The sequence below is a fragment of the Elephas maximus genome, chromosome 4 (genome assembly GCF_024166365.1).
Source record: "Elephas maximus indicus isolate mEleMax1 chromosome 4, mEleMax1 primary haplotype, whole genome shotgun sequence".
NCBI lineage: Eukaryota > Metazoa > Chordata > Mammalia > Proboscidea > Elephantidae > Elephas > Elephas maximus.
Window position 1 is genome coordinate 185052561 of NC_064822.1, and position 19332 is coordinate 185071892.

At 40.6% G+C, this 19332-nt stretch overlaps 1 protein-coding gene across 3 annotated transcripts in view; it reads left to right on the forward strand.

Annotated features, from left to right (window-relative positions):
* The window catches only part of XPNPEP3 (X-prolyl aminopeptidase 3), an 84454-nt gene that overhangs the window by 49980 nt on the left and 15142 nt on the right, over positions 1-19332 (forward strand). For all 3 annotated transcript variants that reach the window (XM_049884470.1, XM_049884471.1, XM_049884472.1), the window contains 3 exons: positions 1672-1734; positions 2596-2709; positions 6933-7018. In XM_049884470.1, coding sequence (XP_049740427.1) covers positions 1672-1734; positions 2596-2709; positions 6933-7018 — 263 coding nt within the window. The remainder of the gene's footprint in view (positions 1-1671; positions 1735-2595; positions 2710-6932; positions 7019-19332) is intronic.

Here is a 19332-nt window from a genome sequence, read left to right on the forward strand (position 1 = left end):
AGAGCCCTAATCCCTACAGCCATAAAATAAGGATAACCTCACCCATCTCACAGAGGTGTAGGAAGAGGAAATGAAATCATTAAAGTGCCCAGCACAATAGAAAACCTAGCTGTCCTTAACTGTCTTCTTGCTTCCGGTATTGCCTTAGCCTAACTCAATGCCCCACAGAGTGATCTTTATAAATTTGACCATCGCTCTCTACTTAAAGGTCTTTGGTAGCTCCCTGTTTGTAGGATTAAATTGAAGCTTGCTCATGCAAGACCCGTCACGATCAGGCCCCTGCCTCCTTCCCAGCTTCGTCTATGCTCACTCCTCCACGTGTGCTTGGCACTCTAGCCATACCACACTCCTGGAGATGGGCCATAGTCTGCGCCATCCCCCTGCCTAACGTCCCCTTCGCCCCTTTCCTCAAATGGCATAGTCCCAAATGGCACAATCTCCTAGTCTTCTGTCACACATGCACATATGAGATCGCTCCTGCAGTGCTTTTCCTTCCCACCTCCCTCCCATAAGCTACTCAGTGCCCATTCCTGACACGTTCTAATTGTGAGACGTGCAGAGTGAAACACAAAGAAAGCCCCTTTCACATTTTTCAAGAATCAAAATACAAACATTTACATAGCAGCCAGTGAAGTAAGGTGGCAGAGTGGTTAAGAGCTCAGCTGTTAACTAAAAGGTTGGCAGTTCGAATCCACCAGCCGCTCCTTGGAAACCCTATGGGGCAGGTTCTACTCTGTCCTATAGGGTCACTATGAGTCAGAATCAACTCGACCGCAATGGATTTTTTTTTTTTTCTAGTGAAGTAAGAGTTGAGATGAGATGTGGATTGGAAGTATGAGCCAGGTCGGAATCGACTCAATGGCAACGGGTTTGGTTTTTTTTTTTTATGTAAGCTAGAGGAGCTCTGGAGATTTAGTGGTTAAAGCACTCAGCTGCAAACCACCAGGTCAGCAGTTCGAATTTCTTATGGTATTACTTATAGGCCAAGGATTCCTGGTGGCGCAGGAGTTAAGCACTCAGCTGAGAACTGAATGGTTGGTAGTTCGAACCTACTGGCCACTGTGCAGGAGAAAGATGTGGCAGTCTGCTTCTGTAAAGATTTCAGCCTCGGAAGCCCTGTGAGGCAATTCTGTTCTGTCCTGTAGGGTCGCTGTGAGTCAGAATCAACTCGATGGCAACAGATTATACATGGGACAGTGGTTCTCAACTGAGGGTGATTTTGTCCCCCAGGGGACAGTTGGCAACGTCTGGTGGTCACAATTGGGGAGTACTACTGGCATTCTACATTGCACAGAGCAGTCACCTACTATATAGAATTATCTGACCCAAAATGATAACAGTGCTGAGAAGCCCTCCTAGAAACCGAACATTCCAGGGCTGTAGAAGAAGTTTGCTACATAATGACGCATGTTTTTCCTTGTAGCTTATTCTAGCACTCAGTGTATATTCTGAGCGGGAAGGTTGGTGCCCTTCCATTGAATCTGTCATTGGTCAAATAGTCCTGAAAGCAAGTTTTTTTCTGTCGGAAATCTTATGTTATTATATGCACTAAGTCACAACTTCAGATCAACAAAATTGGAGGGAAGGGGTGCTTTTCGGTCAAGTTCCAGAACTTTGAGCGTTTGCTCAATCAACGTAGACTGTTCTTTTCATCCTCCTTTCTCCTTGCAGGCTTTCATAGAGACCATGTACAGCAGCAAAGCCCCTGTGGAGGAAGCCTTTCTTTACGCCAAGGTGAGTTAGGTGGTTGGGAAGGTCTTGTTGGAGGGGACTGTCAAATAATTTCATTGATCTGCAGGTGGCGTCTAGTTGGCTTTCATGAAAGTGACCAGGATGTCAGCTACGAGGATTTGGTTCTTAAATGTCACTGGTAATTTATTTGACGAGTCTAAACACACGGTGTTACAATCAAATGAAGAAATTTGCAGAGTAGAACAGATGAAGAAGGAAAGGCTTACACAGATGTGAGATGAGAAGGAGAATACTGTTCAGGTGAATGTAAGGGAAGTACCAGAAACAGTGGCACATACTCGCCAGTCTCCAGCGCCATCCTGAGGGCGGTGAAAATAGTGGAATTTACCATTTGTCAAGCATCCTTTTTCACTTTTCCAGAGCAGTTAGACTGAAAGCTGTTTGAAAGGTTGAAATTAATAACTTAGAACTATAGTTAAAAGTGCAAGTCGTATCTGTCCCCATGTTTATCTAAATAAGAATAAACAAACAGTAACCTTACATGGTTGTATCTCTGTACTTAGGCCTTGTCACAGGTTTCAGTGTCGCCATCTGACCCTTAACAGACATAGGAACTTTAGAGAGAACTCAGAAGAAGAGGATAGACTTAGTAACAGGCTTGAATAATAAGACTGGTGAGAGAAAAAGAGTAGAGTGTACTTAGCGTGGATTGTAGCGTGTGGGCAAGAATGAAAGAAATGGACTGAAAGTGCAGCATAGAAAGCGTGACTGGGTATGCTGGCTAGCTAGCAGTGGTGACTTACAATAAGTACTGGCATGGCGGCATGGGCACTGAAGAGTCTGGGCTGTGCCAGCCCTACAGAAATCCTTTGTGTTGTCATATCTTGCTGTTGTTTTTTACAGTTTGAATTTGAATGCCGGGCTCGTGGCGCAGACATCTTAGCCTACCCACCTGTGGTTGCTGGTGGTAATCGATCAAACACTTTGCACTACGTGAATAATAATCAACTCATCAAGGTACACATAATGCCCTTCCCCTTCCGTACTGCTTCCACTGGGTCCAGATGCCTGAGTAGAAAACTCACTAACCTTCAGCTTTCACAAATTAATTGCCATTTACAAAGACTTTATTGTTTATGAAATGCTGTTGCAGACATCATCTCCTTGGATCCTGCATTAGCACTGTGAGATAGGCGCAGCTATTAGCATGCCTATTAATAGATGAGGAAAATAAGCCTAAAAAATTAAGTTGCTCATTTGTGAGTGCAGAGCCAAGATTCAGAGCTATGTATTCTACTCTGCAGCTTCTGCTCATTTGGTAACACTGTTTCTCTAAGGACTTGGGACAGTGTATGATTCAATTTATATAAAGTTCTAAAATAGGCAAAACTAATTCTATGGTTAGAGAAATCAGATCAGTGGTTGTTTCTGGTGGGGGTTGACTGGGAAGGGGCATGAGGGTGTTGACACAACTGATTTAACTGTCTACTTAAGGTCTGAGTGTTTTACTCTGTGTAAATTCTGCCTCTGAAACATTATTGGTTAAAAAAAATCTCACCAGAGATTTGTTGATTTTTATTAGTCTTTTAAGGCCAGCTTTTAGCATCATTCCTTTCTACTTTTATCTTTGTTTTCTATTGCATGGCTTCATCTCTATTATTTTTATCCTTCTACTCTTTGTGTTTATCTTGTTGTTCTTTTCCTAGCATCTTAAATTAGATACTTAGTTCGTCAATTTTTATTTTTTCTTCTTTCCTATTCTAACTATGTAAAGATAGATTTCTCACTTTCATTATATTCCTTAAGTTTTTTGGCTAAGTTGTAAAATGTATCATACATTAAGTGCAGTTAATATAATGTGCAGTTTAAAAATAATAATAAAATGCACACCCATGTATCCATCGTCAAGGATAAGAACATATAGTTACCGTAGAGGTCCCCAGGGCGAGTCCAGCCACATCCCTCTCCCCACCTCCCAGAGGTAACCACTGCCTTAGCTTCTGTTGTAATCATTCTCTTGCTTTTCTTGATAGTTTCACCAATAATATGTTTATTCCTAAATATACGTTCTTCAGTCTGGAAAAACTGAGGAGTGAACACAAACCAGCTTTATAAGGGATAAAGCAGGATTCCCCCTCTGAGGTGAAGTGACCCAAGAGAAAATAAGTTGAGAACTTCTAGTTCATAGTCCAGCTTCGGTTACCTGAGCTTACAAGAACCCTTTCTGGGGAAGTCAGTGGGCAAGGTCAACAAGCTCTGAGAAATACAGGGTGTACTACTGGGGCATCTGGAAGGGCTCTAGTATGGACCAGGCCCTAGCCATCTGGCAGAAATAGAGTCAGAGAAGACAGGCCGCCCTGTGTCTTCTGCTTCTAAGCTTACTGTAGCTACTGCCACTCTCAGGCCTAGGTCAGAGTAGGACACTTCTGTTTGTTTAGATTTGCCTGCATGTCCAATGTTCCTTCTTGCCTCTTATATGGCCTTTCTGGGCTCGCCTTCCTTCTGCTTTAAGAGCATCCTGTAAATGAAGGTCTGTTGCTAATAAACTCCCTTCTGTTTTTGTTTGGCTGAAAATATTCTCATTCTTGAAAGGTGGCCTTGCCAAAAAAGAAGGGACAGTCCTATGTTGACAGCTGCGTTCACCCATCATCTTGAATGTATTATTCCCCTGTTTTCTGACTTTCAGTGTTACTGATTTCAAACAAGCAAACAAACAAAAACACTAATAATCGTTCCTTGCGGGAAATCTTTTTTCTTTGGCTGTTTTTAAGATCTCTCTCTCTCTCTCTGATTCCTCAGTGTCATTCTGATACGTCTGAGCACAAAGTTATTTTTACTTATCTTGGTTATGAAACCTCCTGCTTCCTGAATCTGTGACTTCATGTTTTTCATCAGTTCTGTCACCTCTCCTACATGCTCTCTGTTCACTCTTTCAGGGGTTTCAATTAAAGGTTAGTTAGACCCTATCATTTTGTCCTCCATATGCTAACTTCTCTTTCATGTTTAACTTCACCTTGACTCTTTCTGTCACATTTTAGGTGATTTTATTAGATCTGTCTTACAGGAAACTATTTTTTTCTTCAGTTGTCTAATCTGCTATGTAAACCATCCACTTAGTGTTCCGTTTCAGTAGTTACGTTTTTCATTGTTTCGTGCCCATTTGACTCCTTTCAGTTTTGCATAGTTATTCTGTGTTTAACTTTTTTTTTAATAATTTTTATTGTGCTTTAAGTGAAAGTTTACAAATCGAGTCAGTCTCTCACACAAAAACCCATATACACCTTGCTACACACTCCCAATTACTCTCCCCCTAATGAGACAGCCCGCTCTCTCCCTCCACTCTCTCTTTTCGTGTCCATTTCGTCAGCTTCTAACCCCCTCCACCCTCTCATCTCCCCTCCAGCAGGAGATGCCAACATAGTCTCAAGCATGCACCTGATCTAAGAAGCTCACTCCTCACCAGCATCCCTCTCCAACCCATTGTCCAGTCCAATCCATGTCTGAAGAGTTGGCTTTGGGAATGGTTTCTGTCCTGGGGCAACAGAAGATCTGGGGGCCATGACCACCGGGGTCCTTCCAGTCTCAGTGAGACCATTAAGTCAGGTCTTAGGAGAATTTGGGGTCTGCATCCCACTGCTTTCCTTCTCCCTTAGGGGTTCTCTGTTGTGTTCCCTGTCAGGGCAGTCATCCATTGTAGCTGTGCACCATCTAGTTTTTCTGGTCTTAGGATGATGTAGTCGCTGGTTCATGTGGCCCTTGCTGTCTCTTGGGCTCATAATCGCCTTGTGTCCTTGCTAGATTGTGTCTTGTTGCTTGCACATTGTTGTTTTTTCATTCTTTATCCTTTTAATGTTTCATACCTAGCTATTCTGTAGCTGATATTTCCATTATCTGAAGTCCTTGGAAGATTTGAATTTGGTATTCGTTTTTCCTGCTAACCCTCACTCGTGGTGATTTACCTCCTTGTGTGCTTGGCAGCCCTTGGTTGTGACCTCATATTTGCTTGATACTATTTTTGGGGAAGTTATACAGGCCTAAATTAGGGGAAATTTCCTCCAAAGGTTATTTGCATATGTTTTTGTGAGGAGCCACCAGGGTCCTAATGACCTGGGACCATTTTATCCCCCATGAGGGTCTCAGGTTCAGTTTCCTCGCTTTTCTACAAGATCTCAGGACAGCACCTCCTCTGCTATGTCCTTTAATGCTTACCTTATCACTTCTCCAGCTCTAGCTTAAGTTCTGAGTTCGTCTGTTTTAAGGAGAGAAACAGTCCTAAAGACATCTCTTACAGTATGTGATGTCAGCATTTCATAAAATATATTTTCATCCAGGTTATAGTTGTTTTCTAACAGAAGATTTAGCCCACTATATTGCCAGAAACAAAAACTCCACATCCACTCTTTGCAGTTGCCATGACTCTATATCTGCGAGGCTTCTCCCCTGCCCCACCCCAGTTTATCCTGAGAATATTAGTCAGAGAAGACTAAAGTACTCGAGCACTCATTTAACTATTATTCTACTATCAGACAAATTTTGCAGTTATTTACACGTGAGTAAGACCCTGTTCCTGTCTTCAAGGGCATAAGCAGATCACTTATATAACACGATAAGTAGTAAAATAGAGATAGACCCAAAGCTTTCTTCTCTCCCCACGTATATTATGATGGGGGAACAGAGAGGAAGTGATATGGTAAAGTTAAGTGGTATGGGTAATTGTTTTTGAATAAGGCCCTGGATACCATCTTGCATAGGTTTATTATTATTATTAACAATAATGGTAACATTTATGATGTGCTAAGGTAACTCATTGGAAACCCTGGTGGTGTTGTGGTTAAGTGCTATGGCTGCTAACTGAAGGGTCGGCAGTTTGAATCCACCAGGCGCTCCTTGGAGACTCTACAGGGCAGTTCTACTCTGTCCTATAGGGTCGCTATGAGTCAGAATCGACTCGACGGCCCTGGGTTTGGTTTTGTTTTTTTTTTTTAAGGTAACCATAAAAAAAAAATAGTAATTCAAACAGTCTGGTTCTAGAGCCCATGCACTTATCCTCTATGTAATACTACCTTTCTTGAGCCAGTGCCAATTCATTTGACAAGATTAGATGCTGTTTCTTGTTGAGAAGGAATCAGAAATCAATCTCCTTTAAATTAGAGCTCTTTAAAATGAAAGACACAGAGAGCTTAGTTAGAAGAAAAAACAACTTGCAGTCACCCACTTTATCCATCTTCCTTTTGTTCCAGGATGGAGAAACGGTGCTTCTGGATGGTGGGTGTGAGTCTAACTGCTACGTGAGTGACATCACCCGCACCTGGCCTGTCAACGGCAGGTAGGGCTTCTACAGAGTAACATGTTCCATTGCTTCTTAGAAGTGTGGGTTGGAATATGGATATACTTGGAATAAGTGACTAAAGAAGCATATAAGTCCCCTTTAGGTCCGGTTAGCTGCCTTTGCAGAGGCCCTGATTATTTTTCTGAGTTGTTTTGCTCACCATATCAAAGGATCAGGCACTAAGAAACAACCAATTAGCATACAGACACACACACGCACGCACACTTCAATGATTTTGAAGTTTATTTTTCTCTGATAAAAAAAAACAAAAACCCGTTGCCATCGAGTTGGTTCCAACTCAGAGTGACCCTATAGAAAAGAGTAGAACTGCCCCATAGAGTTTCCAGGGAGTGCCTGGTGGATTCAAACTGCCAAGCTTTTGGTTAGCAGCCGTAGCGCTTAACCGCTACACCACTAGGGTTTCCTTTCTCTGATTACAAACATAATATTTGGGTTATGGTAGAGTAACTCATTGGATTAACCCTCCACAGATAATAATCATAATATCTAGACAAAATATTAAAAACAGCTATTTGAAGGTACCGGAGAATTTCCAAAAATAGGCATAAACTGGACAGGTCTATCCTTTAAAGAACTCTGATGAGTAAAATGTAAATGATAAGGGTGTTTTGCCTGAGGGCACTGCGAGATCCACAGAGCTCAGGCACAGAAAGCCACAACCTTCTCGGCTTTACATACAGGCAGTCCCCAAGTTATGAACATCAGACTTATATACAACCCGTAGTTATGAATTTTTACATTAAAAATTTGAGGTACATACAATGGTTCATGATAACAAACGGGCACTACTTTTTGACAGGCATCAAAATATTGTTATTACTGTATTATGTTAAAGATGTTTTAGTGCATCTAGAAGTTTCTTTAATGTTTTTTATGCATAGAAAGATACAGTACATTTTAAGACAAACATGTGACTGATGCTAGATATGAACTGTACCTAACTGTTCCAATTTACATACAGATTTGACTTAAAGACAGATCTAGGAATGGAACTCATTGCTAATCCAGGGACTGCATGTACTTTCTGCCAGAAAGAAATACAGTAACATACTGAAGATGCTCAAAGAAAGAAAATAGGAGCCAAAGATTTTTTTTATTATACTTTAGATGAAGGTTTAGAGAACAAACTAGCTTCTCATTAAATAGCTAGAATACATATTGCTTTATGACATTGGATAACAACCCCACGGCATGTCAACACTTTCCCTTCTCAACCTTAGGTTCCCTATTACCAGCTGTCCTGTCCTCTCCTGCCTTCTAGTCCTTGCCCCTGGGCTGCTGTGCCCATTTAGTCTCGTTTTGTTTTATGGGCCTGTCTAATCTTTGGATGAGGGGTGAACCTCAGGAGTGACTTCATTACTGAGCTAAAAGGTTGTCCAGGGACCATATTCTCAGGGTTCCTCAAGTCTCTGTCAGGCCAGTAAGTCTGTTTTGTTTTGTTTTATTGTGCCTTAAGTGAAAGTTTACAAATCAAGTCAGTCTCTCAAACAAAAATTTATATACACCTAGCTATATACTCCTAGTTGCTCTCCCCCTAATGAAACAGCACACTCCTCTCTACCCTCTATTTTTGTGTCCGTTCGGCCAGCTTCTGACCCCCTCTGTCCTCTCATCTCCCATCCAGACAGGAGCTGTCCACATGCTCTCATGTGTCTACTTGATCCAAAAAAGCTCACTCCTCACCAGTATCATTTTCTATCCCACAGTCCATTCCAATCCCTGTCTGAAGAGTTGGCTTTGGGAATGGTTGCTGTCTTGGGGTAACAGAAGGTCAGGGGACCATGACCTCCGTGGCCCTTCAGACCATTTAAGTCTGGTCTTTTTATGAGAATTTGGGGTCTGCATCCCATTACTCTCCCTCTCCTTCAGGGATTCTCTGTTGTGCTCCCTGTCAGGGCTGTCATCAGTTGTAGCCGGGCACCATCTAGTTCTTCTGGTCTCAGCTGATGTAGTTTCTGATTTATGTGGCCCTTCCTGTCTCCTGGGCTCATAATTACCTTGTATCTTTGGTGTTCTTCGTTTTCCTTTGCTCTAGGTGGGTTGAAACCAATTGATGCATCTTAGATGGCTGCTTGCTAGCATTTAAGACCCCAGAAGTCACTCTCGAAAGTGGGATGCAGAATGTTTTCTTAATAGATTTTATTATGCTAATTGACCTAGGTGTCCCCTGAAACCATGGTCCACAAACCCCAACCACTGCTACTCTGGCCTTCAAAGCATTCAGTTCATTCAGGAAACCAGGAAACTTCTTTGCTTTTGGTTTAGTCCAGTTGTGCTAACCTCGCCTGTATTGTGTGTTGTCTTTCCCTTCACCTAAATTAGTTCTTGTCTACTATCTAATTAGTGAATACCTCTCTTCCTCCTTCCCTCCCCACTCTTGTAACCATCAAAGAATATTTTATTCTCTGTTTAACCTATTTCTTGAGTTCTTATAATAGTGATCTCATACAATATTTGTCTTTTTGCAACTAATTTCACTCAGCCTAATGCCTTCCAGGTTCCTCCATGTTATGAAATGTTTCACAGATTCATCACTGCTCATTATCGCTGCATAGTATTCCATTGTGTGAACATACCATAATTTATTTATCCATTCATCCATTGACGGGCACCTTGGTTGCTTCCATCTTTTTGCTGTTGTAAACAGTGGTGCAGTGAACATGGGTCTGCATATATCTGTTCAGGTAAAGGCTCTTATTTTTCTAGGATATGTTCCAAGGAGTAGGATTGCTGGATCATATCGTAGTTCTATTTCTAGGTTTTTAAGGAAGCGCCAAATTGATTTCCAAAGTGGTTGTACCATTTTGCTTTCCCACCAGCAGTGTAGTAAGTGTTCTAGTCTCTCCACAACCTCTCCAACATTTATTATTTTGTGTTTTTTGGATTAATGCCAGCCTTGTTGGAGTGAGATGGAATCTCATTGTAGTTTTGATATGCATTTCTCTAATGGCTAATGATCGTGAGCATTTCCTCATGTACCTGTTAGCCGCCTGAATGTCTTCTTTAGTGAAGTGTCTGTTCATATCTTTGCTCATTTTTTAATTGGGTTATTTGTCTTTTTGTAGTTGAGTTTTTGCAGTATCCTGTAGATTTTAGAGCTCAGATGCTGATCGGGAATGTCATAGCTAAAAATTTTTTCCCAGTCTGTAGGTAATCTTTCTACTCTTTTGGTGTAGTCTTTCAGTGAGCATAGGTTTTTGATTTTTAGGAGCTCCCAGTTATCTAGTTTCTCTTCTGGTGTTCGTTAGTAATGTTTTGTGTACTGTTTATGCCATATATCAGACCTCCTAGCATTGTCCTATTTTTTTTTTTCTATAATCTTTATCGTTTTAGATTTTATATTTAGGTCTTTGATCCATTTTGAGTTCGTTTTTGTGCATGGTGTGAGGTATGGATCTTGTTTCATTTTTTTAGAGGTGGATATCCAGTTATGCCAGCACCATTCGTTAAAGAGATGGTCTTTCCCCCATTTAACTGTCTTTGGGCCTTTGTAAAATATCAGCTGCTCATATGTGGATGGATTTATGTCCGGATTCTCAATTCTGTTCCATTGGTCTATGTGTCTGTTGTTGTACCAGTACCAGGCTGTTTTGACTACTGTGGCTATATGATAGGTTCTAAAATCAGGTAGTGTTAGGCCTCCCACTTTGTTCTTCTTTTCCAGTGATGCTTTACTTATCTGGGGCCTCTTTCCCTTCCATATGAAGTTGGCAATTTGTTTCTTCATCTCATTAAAAAATGTTGTTGGAATTTGGACCGGAATTCCATTGTATCTATAGGTCGCTTTTGGTAGAGTAGACATTTTTACAATGTTGAGTCTTCCTATCCCTGAGCAAGGTATGTTTTTCCACTTCTGTAGGTCTCTTTTGGTTTCTTGCAGTAGTGTCTTGTAGTTTTCCTTGTATAGGTCTTTTACGTCTCTGGTAAGATTTATTCCTAAGTATTTTATCTTCTTGGGGGCTACCACAAATGATGGATTTGGCGATTTCCCCTTTCATGTTCTTTTTGTTGGTGTAAAGGAATCCAACTGATTTATGTATGTTTATCTTATATCCTGATACTATGCTGAACTCTTCCATTAGTTTCAGTGGTTTTCTTGAGGATTCTTTAGGGTTTTCTGTGTATAAGATCATGTCACCTGCAAATAGAGATACTTTTGCTTCTTCCTTACCAATCTGGATGCCCTTTATTTCTTTATTTAGCCTAATTGCTCTGCCTAGGACCTCCAGCACAATGTTAAATAAGAGTGGTGATAAAGGGCATCCTTGTCTGGTTCCTGATCTCAAGGGGAGTGCTTTCAGGCTCTCTCCGTTTAGGATGACCTTGGCTTATGGCTTTGTTTAAATGCCCTTTATTATGTTGAGGAATTTTCCTTCTATTCCTATTTTTCTGAGAATTTTTATCATGAATGGGCGTTGAACTTTGTCAAATGCCTTTTCTGCATCAATTGATAAGATCATGTGGTTCTTTTGTTTTATTTACATGATGGATTACATTAATTGTTTTTCTAATGTTGAACTATCCTTACATACCTGGTATGAATCCCACTTGGTCATGGTGAATTATTTTTTTGATATGTTGTTGAATTCTGTTGGCTAGAATTTTGTTGAGGATTTTTGCATCTAAGTTCATGAGGGATATAGGTCTGTAATTTTCTTTTTTGTGTGGTATCTTTACCTGGTTTTGGTATCAGGGATATGCTGGTTTCATAGAATGAGTTTGGGAGTATTCTGTCCTTTTCTATGCTCTGAAATATCTTGAGTAGTAGTGGTGTTAACTCTTCTCTGAAAGATTCGTAGAACTCTGCAGTGAAACCCTCTGGGCTAGGGCTTTTTTTTGTTGGGAGTTTTTAAATTACCTTTTCAATCTCTTCTTTTGTTATGGGTTTATTTAGTTGTTTTGCCTCTGTTTGTGTTAGTTTAAAGATAAGTGTGTGTCTAGAAATTCATGTTTCTTCTAGGTTTTCAAATTTGTTAGAGTACAATTTTTTGTAGTAATCTGGTATGATTCTTTTAATTTCAGCTGGGTCTATTGTGATATTGCCCATCTCATTTTTTATTCAGGTTATTTGCTTCCTCTCCTGTTTTTCTTTTGTCAGTTTGGCTAATGGTTTATTAATTTTGTTAAGTTTTTCAAAGAACTAACATTTGGTCTTGTTAACTCCTTCATTTGTTTTTCTGTTGTCTATTTCATTTAATTCTGCTCTAATTTTTATTATTTGCTTTCTTCTGGTGCCTGAGGGTTCCTTTTGTTGCTCTCTTTCTCTCTTTGTTCAAGTTGTAGGGATAATTCTTTAGTTTTGGCCCTTTCTTCTCTCTCTATGTGTGCATTTATTGATAAAAATTGACCTCTGAGCACTGCTTTTGCTGTGTCCCAAAGGTTCTGATAGGAAGTGTTTTCATTTTCATTGGATTCTATCAATTTCTTTATTCCCTCCTTAATGTCTTCTAGAACCCAGTCGTTTTTGAGCAGGGTATTGTTCAGTTTGCAAGTGTTTGATTTCTTTTCCCTGCTTTTTCTGTTATGATTTCTAGTTTTATGGCCTTATGGTCAGAGAAGATGCTCTGTAATATTTCAATGTTTTGAATTCTGTTAAGGCTTGCTTTATGACCTAATATGTCATCTATTCTAGAGAACGTTCCATGTGCATTAGAAAAGAAAGTATACTTGGCTGCTGTTGGGTGGGGTGTTGTGTATATGTCTGTGAGGTCAAGTTGGTTGATTGTGGCATTTAGATCTTCTGTGTCTTTATTGAGCTTCTTTCTCGGTGTTCTGTCCTTCACCGAAAAGTAGCGTATTGAAATCTCCTATTGTAATTGTGGAGCTGTCTATCTCACTGTTCAATGCTGTTAGAGTTTGTTTTATGTATCTTGCACCCCTGTCATTGGGTGCATAAATATTTAATATGGTTATATCCTCCTGGTATATTGTCCCTTTAATCATTATGTAGTGTCCTTCCTTATCCTTCGTGGTGGATTTAACTTTAAAGTCTACTTTGTCAGACGTAAATATTGCCACCCCTGCTCTTTTTTGATCGTTGTTTGCTTGATATATTTTTTTCCATCCTTTGAGTTTTAGTTCGTTTGTGTCTCTAAGTCTAAGGTGTGTCTCTTGAAGGCAGCATATGGACGGATCATGTTTTTTAATCCATTCTGCCACTCTCTGTCTCTTTATTGGTGCATTTAGTCCATTTACATTCAGAGTAATTACAGATAGGTATGAGTTTAGTGCTGTCATTTTGATGTCTTTTTTTGTGTGTTGTTGACAGTTTCTTTTTCCCACTTAAATTTTTGTGCTGAGTAGTTTATATATTGTCGGTTCCTCTTATTCATTGTTATTGATTTTGTTTCTGCTGACTCTGTATTTTTCCCTTGTATTTTATTTTAATGAGTAGGATAGTTAGTCTCCTTTGTGGTTACCTTAATATTTACTCCTATTTTTCTAAGTTTAAACCTAACTTTTATTTGTCTATGTTACCCTTGTCTTCCTCTCCATATGAAAGATTTATGACTACATTTCTCAGTCCCTCTTTATTGTTTTAATGTTGTCTTCTTTTATATAATAACACCACTATTTCCCTGTTTTGAACTTTTTTTTATCTTGATTTATTTTTGTGATTTCCCTATCTGGGTTGACATCTGGTTGCTCTGTCCTGTGTACCAGTCTTGGGTTGATATATGATATTATTGATTTTCTAACCAGAGAACTCCCTTTAGTATTTCTTGTAGTTTCAGTTTGGTTTTTACGAATTCCCTAAACTTCTTTTTATCTGGAAATGTCCTAATTTCACCTTCGTATTTGAGAGACAGTTTTGCTGACTGTACGATTCTTGGCAGGCAATTTTTTTTCCTTCAGTGCTTTATATAAGTCATCCCATTGCCTTCTTGCCTGCATGTTTTCTGCCGAATAGTTCGAGTTTATTCTTATTGACTGTCCTTTGTAGGTGACTTTTTGTTTATCCCTAGCTGCTCTTAAAATTCTTTATCTTTGGTTTTGGCAAGTTTGATTATAATATGTCTTGGTGACTTTCTTTTAACATCTACCTTATGTGGAGTTCGATGAGCATCTTGGATAGGTATCTTCTCATCTTTCACGATATCAGGGAAGTTTTCCACCAACAAATCTTCTACAATTTTCTCTGTATTTTCTGTTATCTCTCCCTGTTCTGGTACTCCAGTGACTTGTAGGTTATTTCTCTTGATAGAGTCTCACCTGATTCTTGGAGCTTCTTCATTTTTTTTTAATTCTTTTATCTGACTTTCCTTCAACTATATTGGTACTAAGTGTTTTATCTTCAATCTCACTAATCCTTCCTTCCACTTCCACAGATCTGCTCCTTTGACTTCCTACTGAGTTATCTAACTCTGTAATTTTATTGTTAATCTTCTGAATTTATGATTGCTATCTCTCTATGGATTCTTGCAGCTTATTAAATTTTTCATTATGTTCTTGAATAACCTTTTTAATTTCTTCAGCTGCTTTATCTGTGTGTTCCTTGGTTTGGTCTGCATATTGCCTGAACTCCTTCCCGATATCGCTCCTGATGTGTTGAAGAGTTCTGTACATTAATCTTTTGTACTGTGCATCTGGTAATTCCAGGAAGGTACCTTCAACCAAAAGATCCCTTGATTCTTTGTTTTGTGAGCTTATTGAAGCGATCATAGTCTGCTCCTTCATGTAATTTGATAATGACTGTTGTCTCCAAGCCATCTCTAAATTATTGTATTAGTTTATTTTATGTTTGTTTACTGTATGTTAGCTTCTTGCTTTGTTTTGTTTTGATATGCCCAAATGGTTTGCTTGAGTGAGCTAGCCTGATTATTTTTGCCTTTGAAGCTCTAAAGTCCTGTCACCAGATGGTTAGAGCTGTTATCAGGTATATGAGCCTAGAAGTCCATTCACTTTTCTTGTATGGGTTCATTCCAGGTGTCTAGGTAGTTAGTCATCAAGTGTGTAGTACAGGCTATGTCTTAGAGTCTTAGAGGGGCAAGGGTGATTGGTGTAGGTACAGGTATCTGGTTGCAGCAAGGGGTCACGTTCTGAACAAGGCAGGGGGCTGATAATCATCCCCTGAGGGTCTGTGAGGAAAGCACGTCCCTGTTCCCTAGAGTGCACAGGTGGGTGGATTCTGAAAATGGACCGTGGGCAACCCAGTGCTTTTGGTTGTAAGGACTGAGAGGTACCAGTTATCCTTGGACCCCTGTTGCAGGTCACCGGGTGACCTGAGTGGAGCCACCTATCCTTAAGCCCCCGATGTGGGTAGGTGAGGACCCTGTTTAATAGGCAAAGTGGTGTCGAACATCAAATACCCATCTCTCCACTGCACAGCTGAAATGGTTAGAGTCTGCCAACAAGGGCCTCTTCTCCCGAAATAGGCCCACACAGGTCCACGCGGGGGGAAAGGTGTTCAAAGTCTACGGACCGTTTATGCCTGGACAGGAGCCACTTGTCCTGAGCTCCCTAGGTTAGTGGAGCTGACAGATTATTTTTTCCCCCAATTGTGAATTTATTCCTTTTCTAAGGCCAGGAGAATGGCTCAGGGCACTCAGCAGGACCTATCTCAGGCCCAGGGAAATCAACAGCCACTGAAGCCAGCTTAGAGGCTGGGGACATGGTAAAATATATGCAAGTACTTAGCTTTTGCCAAGAGCACTGTTCTTCTCTGGTTCTGGCAGTATGAGTAGGCTGTGCAGCTGGCTGTTTCTCGCTGATGAAACTGCATCCGAATACACCACCAGCCCACCGCTCACTCCTGGGAGTAGTGCCTGAGGGTTCCTGGGGATTCAGGATCGGCAGCTCCTCTCCACTTGTGAACTCTCTCTCCCTTACCGCTGCTCAGTCCATTTTCTAACTTTGCCTTTGATGTTCAGGGCTCCCAGCTTCTCATAAATATAATCATTTCACTTGTTTTTTCGGGTCTTTGTTGTAAGAGGGTTCACCAGAAGCGTCTGACTACTCCGCCATCTTGGCCCTGCCTCCCCAAGTCTGGTCTTTTTTTGTGAATTTGAATTTTGTTCTATGTTTTTTTTCCAGCTCTGTCTGGGACCCTCTATTGTGATCCCTGTCAGAGCAGTCAGTGGTGGTAGCCAGGCACCATCCTAGTTGTACTGGACTCAGTCTGGTGGAGGCTGTGGTAGTTGTGGTACATTAGTCCTTTTAAGCCAAAGATTTTATATGCTGCAAAACCCACTGTCAAGTGTAAAGGGCACAAATTGTTATCAACATGTAAGAATTCAAGGAATATGAGTCCTTCAAGAGGCATCTTCTTGCTGTGCTGTCCAGTATGATAGCCACTAGTCACATGTGGCTATTTAAATTTAATTAAAATTGAATCATATTTAAAATTTCGTTCTTCATCTTCACTGGCCACATTTCAGATGCTCAATAGTCACATGTGGCTGTTAGTTACCGTATCAGACAGCACAGGTACAGAGCACTTTCATCATCACAGAAAGGTTTATTGGACAGTCCTACACTAGAGAATGCGTTTCAGGCGATCAGAATGACTAAGGATACGCTGATCCGAGAACTAGTGGTGAATACTAACGAGAACTAGTGGTGAATACCAAAGACAGTTCATTGTAGAACTAAGACTAGATGAGGGCTAAGAGAAAGAGAATATTGTATGTAATGGCTATATGATAATGTAGAATAGTACAACTGTTTTTTTTTAATGGGGGACAGTGAGAACAGCATATGTAAAAAATAGTCTTGGTGTTTTCAGTAATCATGTTGCTTGTAGTATTTATATTATTCTGAGACAATCGTGTGTATGATATGGGATAAAACAAGCGAGTAACTGAGATATTGTATTTCTGTCATCCCTGCGTCCTTGAGAATTAGTATTCTCAGTATGGAAGAAAAGAAGATAACAAAATAGAGATTAAGTAAAAGCTCTGTAGCCTCAAATTTGAAATGGAAGTACCAACATGAGCTCATGTTTCTTTTCTACACTATATACTAAGGCGAACATACAAAGTGTTTTTTGTTTTTTTACCTTTCCCTAGTTCTGTCTGCAAAAAGACTAGAAATAAGGACTAACTTAGTAGCAATGAGTACACCTAGTGTCAAAATGTAATTTCTCACTAAAAGAAATGAGCGCTTCCTGGAGAATTGATTAATTCCAGATCATGGCCAGGAAATTTACAAAAATGAGCCTGGAACATCTTACAATACCAGATAGCAAGGAAGTTTTCAAAGACCACTAGGGTCATGGCAAAAAGGCTCGGACACCAACCTGAAGATATCCTACAGATGAAAGATGGGGTAATTTAAGCTTCAGTAATAATAATTGCAGTAGATTTAGATCCGTCAAATAAGTTTAAGTCCATGAGTTTATAATGATGTTTTTAAAAGAAACAAAATAGATCACCTTCATGGGATAATGTGAGCCAGTCGATTACATTGAAAACGGGTAAATAAAAGGAAGAATCAAGTGTTTATTCTACCTTTATTATATGAACTGTACCACTGGGTAACCAAATAGTTTAGGCAAAGTTTCTCTTTTAAAATAGCCCAAGTAATAAATGAGAAATTATAGGATTAGAATATTACCATTTTGCAACTCCCATGAATGAATAGATATAAGCAGTAAGCATCAGCCACTGCTAACATCACAAAAAAGATATTTAGACATTATGTGCCTGTTATAATTTGGCAGATACTTCATATAATCTAGTCAAAGGGTTTGGACCTGAGTCTGATCCGCTCTCTGAGTCCAGTGCCAATTTGCAGGGAAAACAAAGGACAGAGGAACATGTTGAACTGCACTGATGATGCGTTACTTAACGTCCATCAGTGCCTTCTGTGAAATAGGACGTTATGTGCTTTGCAAACACCATATCGTGTACGAGAGAGGCATGCAGGACTGTCACCACGTGGCCGGCACCAGCGCTGTGGCACCAAGGGACTGCACAGAAACTTTGGCTCTGCCGCTGCCAGTCCTGTGTGGTCACCACCTGGTCTTGTAGAGCCACACCTGGCCCCCCCAGGAGAAGCGTCCACCATCCGGCCATTTGCCTCCAGGGGCTACTTTCCCTTCCTTCCTCCCTGCCTGCCCTGCCCCGGCAGTGGACTTTAAACTCTGCCGGGCCTGTCCCGCCTTGGCCTCTGCCTCCTCCCCCAGCTGCCTTTTCTGCCCCTCCTTCCACCACCTCCACTGCAGCCAGGAGACTCAGCCACAACCTCAGGAGGAGTCCTGGTCTTGGGCCTGGGCCTGACCTGCAGCAGCGGCCTTGTGAAGCATCCCCCTTGGTGGCTGAGCGGCATGTGCCCGGTCCCTGCCAAAAGTGAGCGCAGTGGGACAGGCAGCTGAGAATGGGCACTGGGACCCCCTCCCTGCCACTCCAGGGCCAGGGCTAACGCTGGACCCAGAGAGCTAGTGAGAGACAGATAGGATCTGTAGTACTTTAGCAAAGTACATCCACCCGTTCTCCCATCGGGATTTCTGGACTCTGTCTGGACCTTATGAGACCACAGACATACCTGCAGTTGGACACTGCCTGAACCTCTATATCAAACAGCCTGGATTCCTTAACAGAAAATGAAAAAGGGTGGGGAAAGTACCTGTTGATTAGAAAAGGCTTAAAAGAAATACCAAACTTAAGGTGAGCAGGAAGAAAATTGCCTTGGGATGCACATTTGGGTGATAAAAATATTTTTTAAGCACAAAGAATGAAGAGTGACTGCTAATGGATAGGGGGGTCTTTGGGGACGGTGGTGAAAATGTCCTGGATTTAGGTAGTGGTGATGGTTGCACAGTTCTAAATACATGAAAAACCAATGAATTTTACATTTTAAAAGGGTAAATTTTATGATACATGAATAATATATCTCAATAAAAAATGATAAATACTCCCAAAACACACACTAGGAAGTGATTACTATAAAAGTTTTATTATAATGATTATTTAATTGGGAGGATTATAATTGAGATGAGACACAAGGGAAAGGGCTTCTGAAATAGTTGGCCTAGTTCTGTATTTTACCTGACTGCTGTTCACGTTGCAGTAATTTCTCAAGGTATATATGTGATTTGTTTGGCTTTCTTTATCTGCGTTTTGTTTTACAATAAAAAGAATCTTTAAAAGAACACTAAGTGGAGATTCTAAAGGTGAAAAATACAATAACTCAAATGCATAATTCGCTAGGTAGCCTTAACAGCAGATTCCATCCAGCAAAAGAATCAGTGAATTTGAAGACGGATAAATAGAAATTATCCAGGCTGAAAAACAGAAATACGTTGCAGAAAAATTAACAAAGCCTCAGGGACCTATGAGGATTTTCAAGCA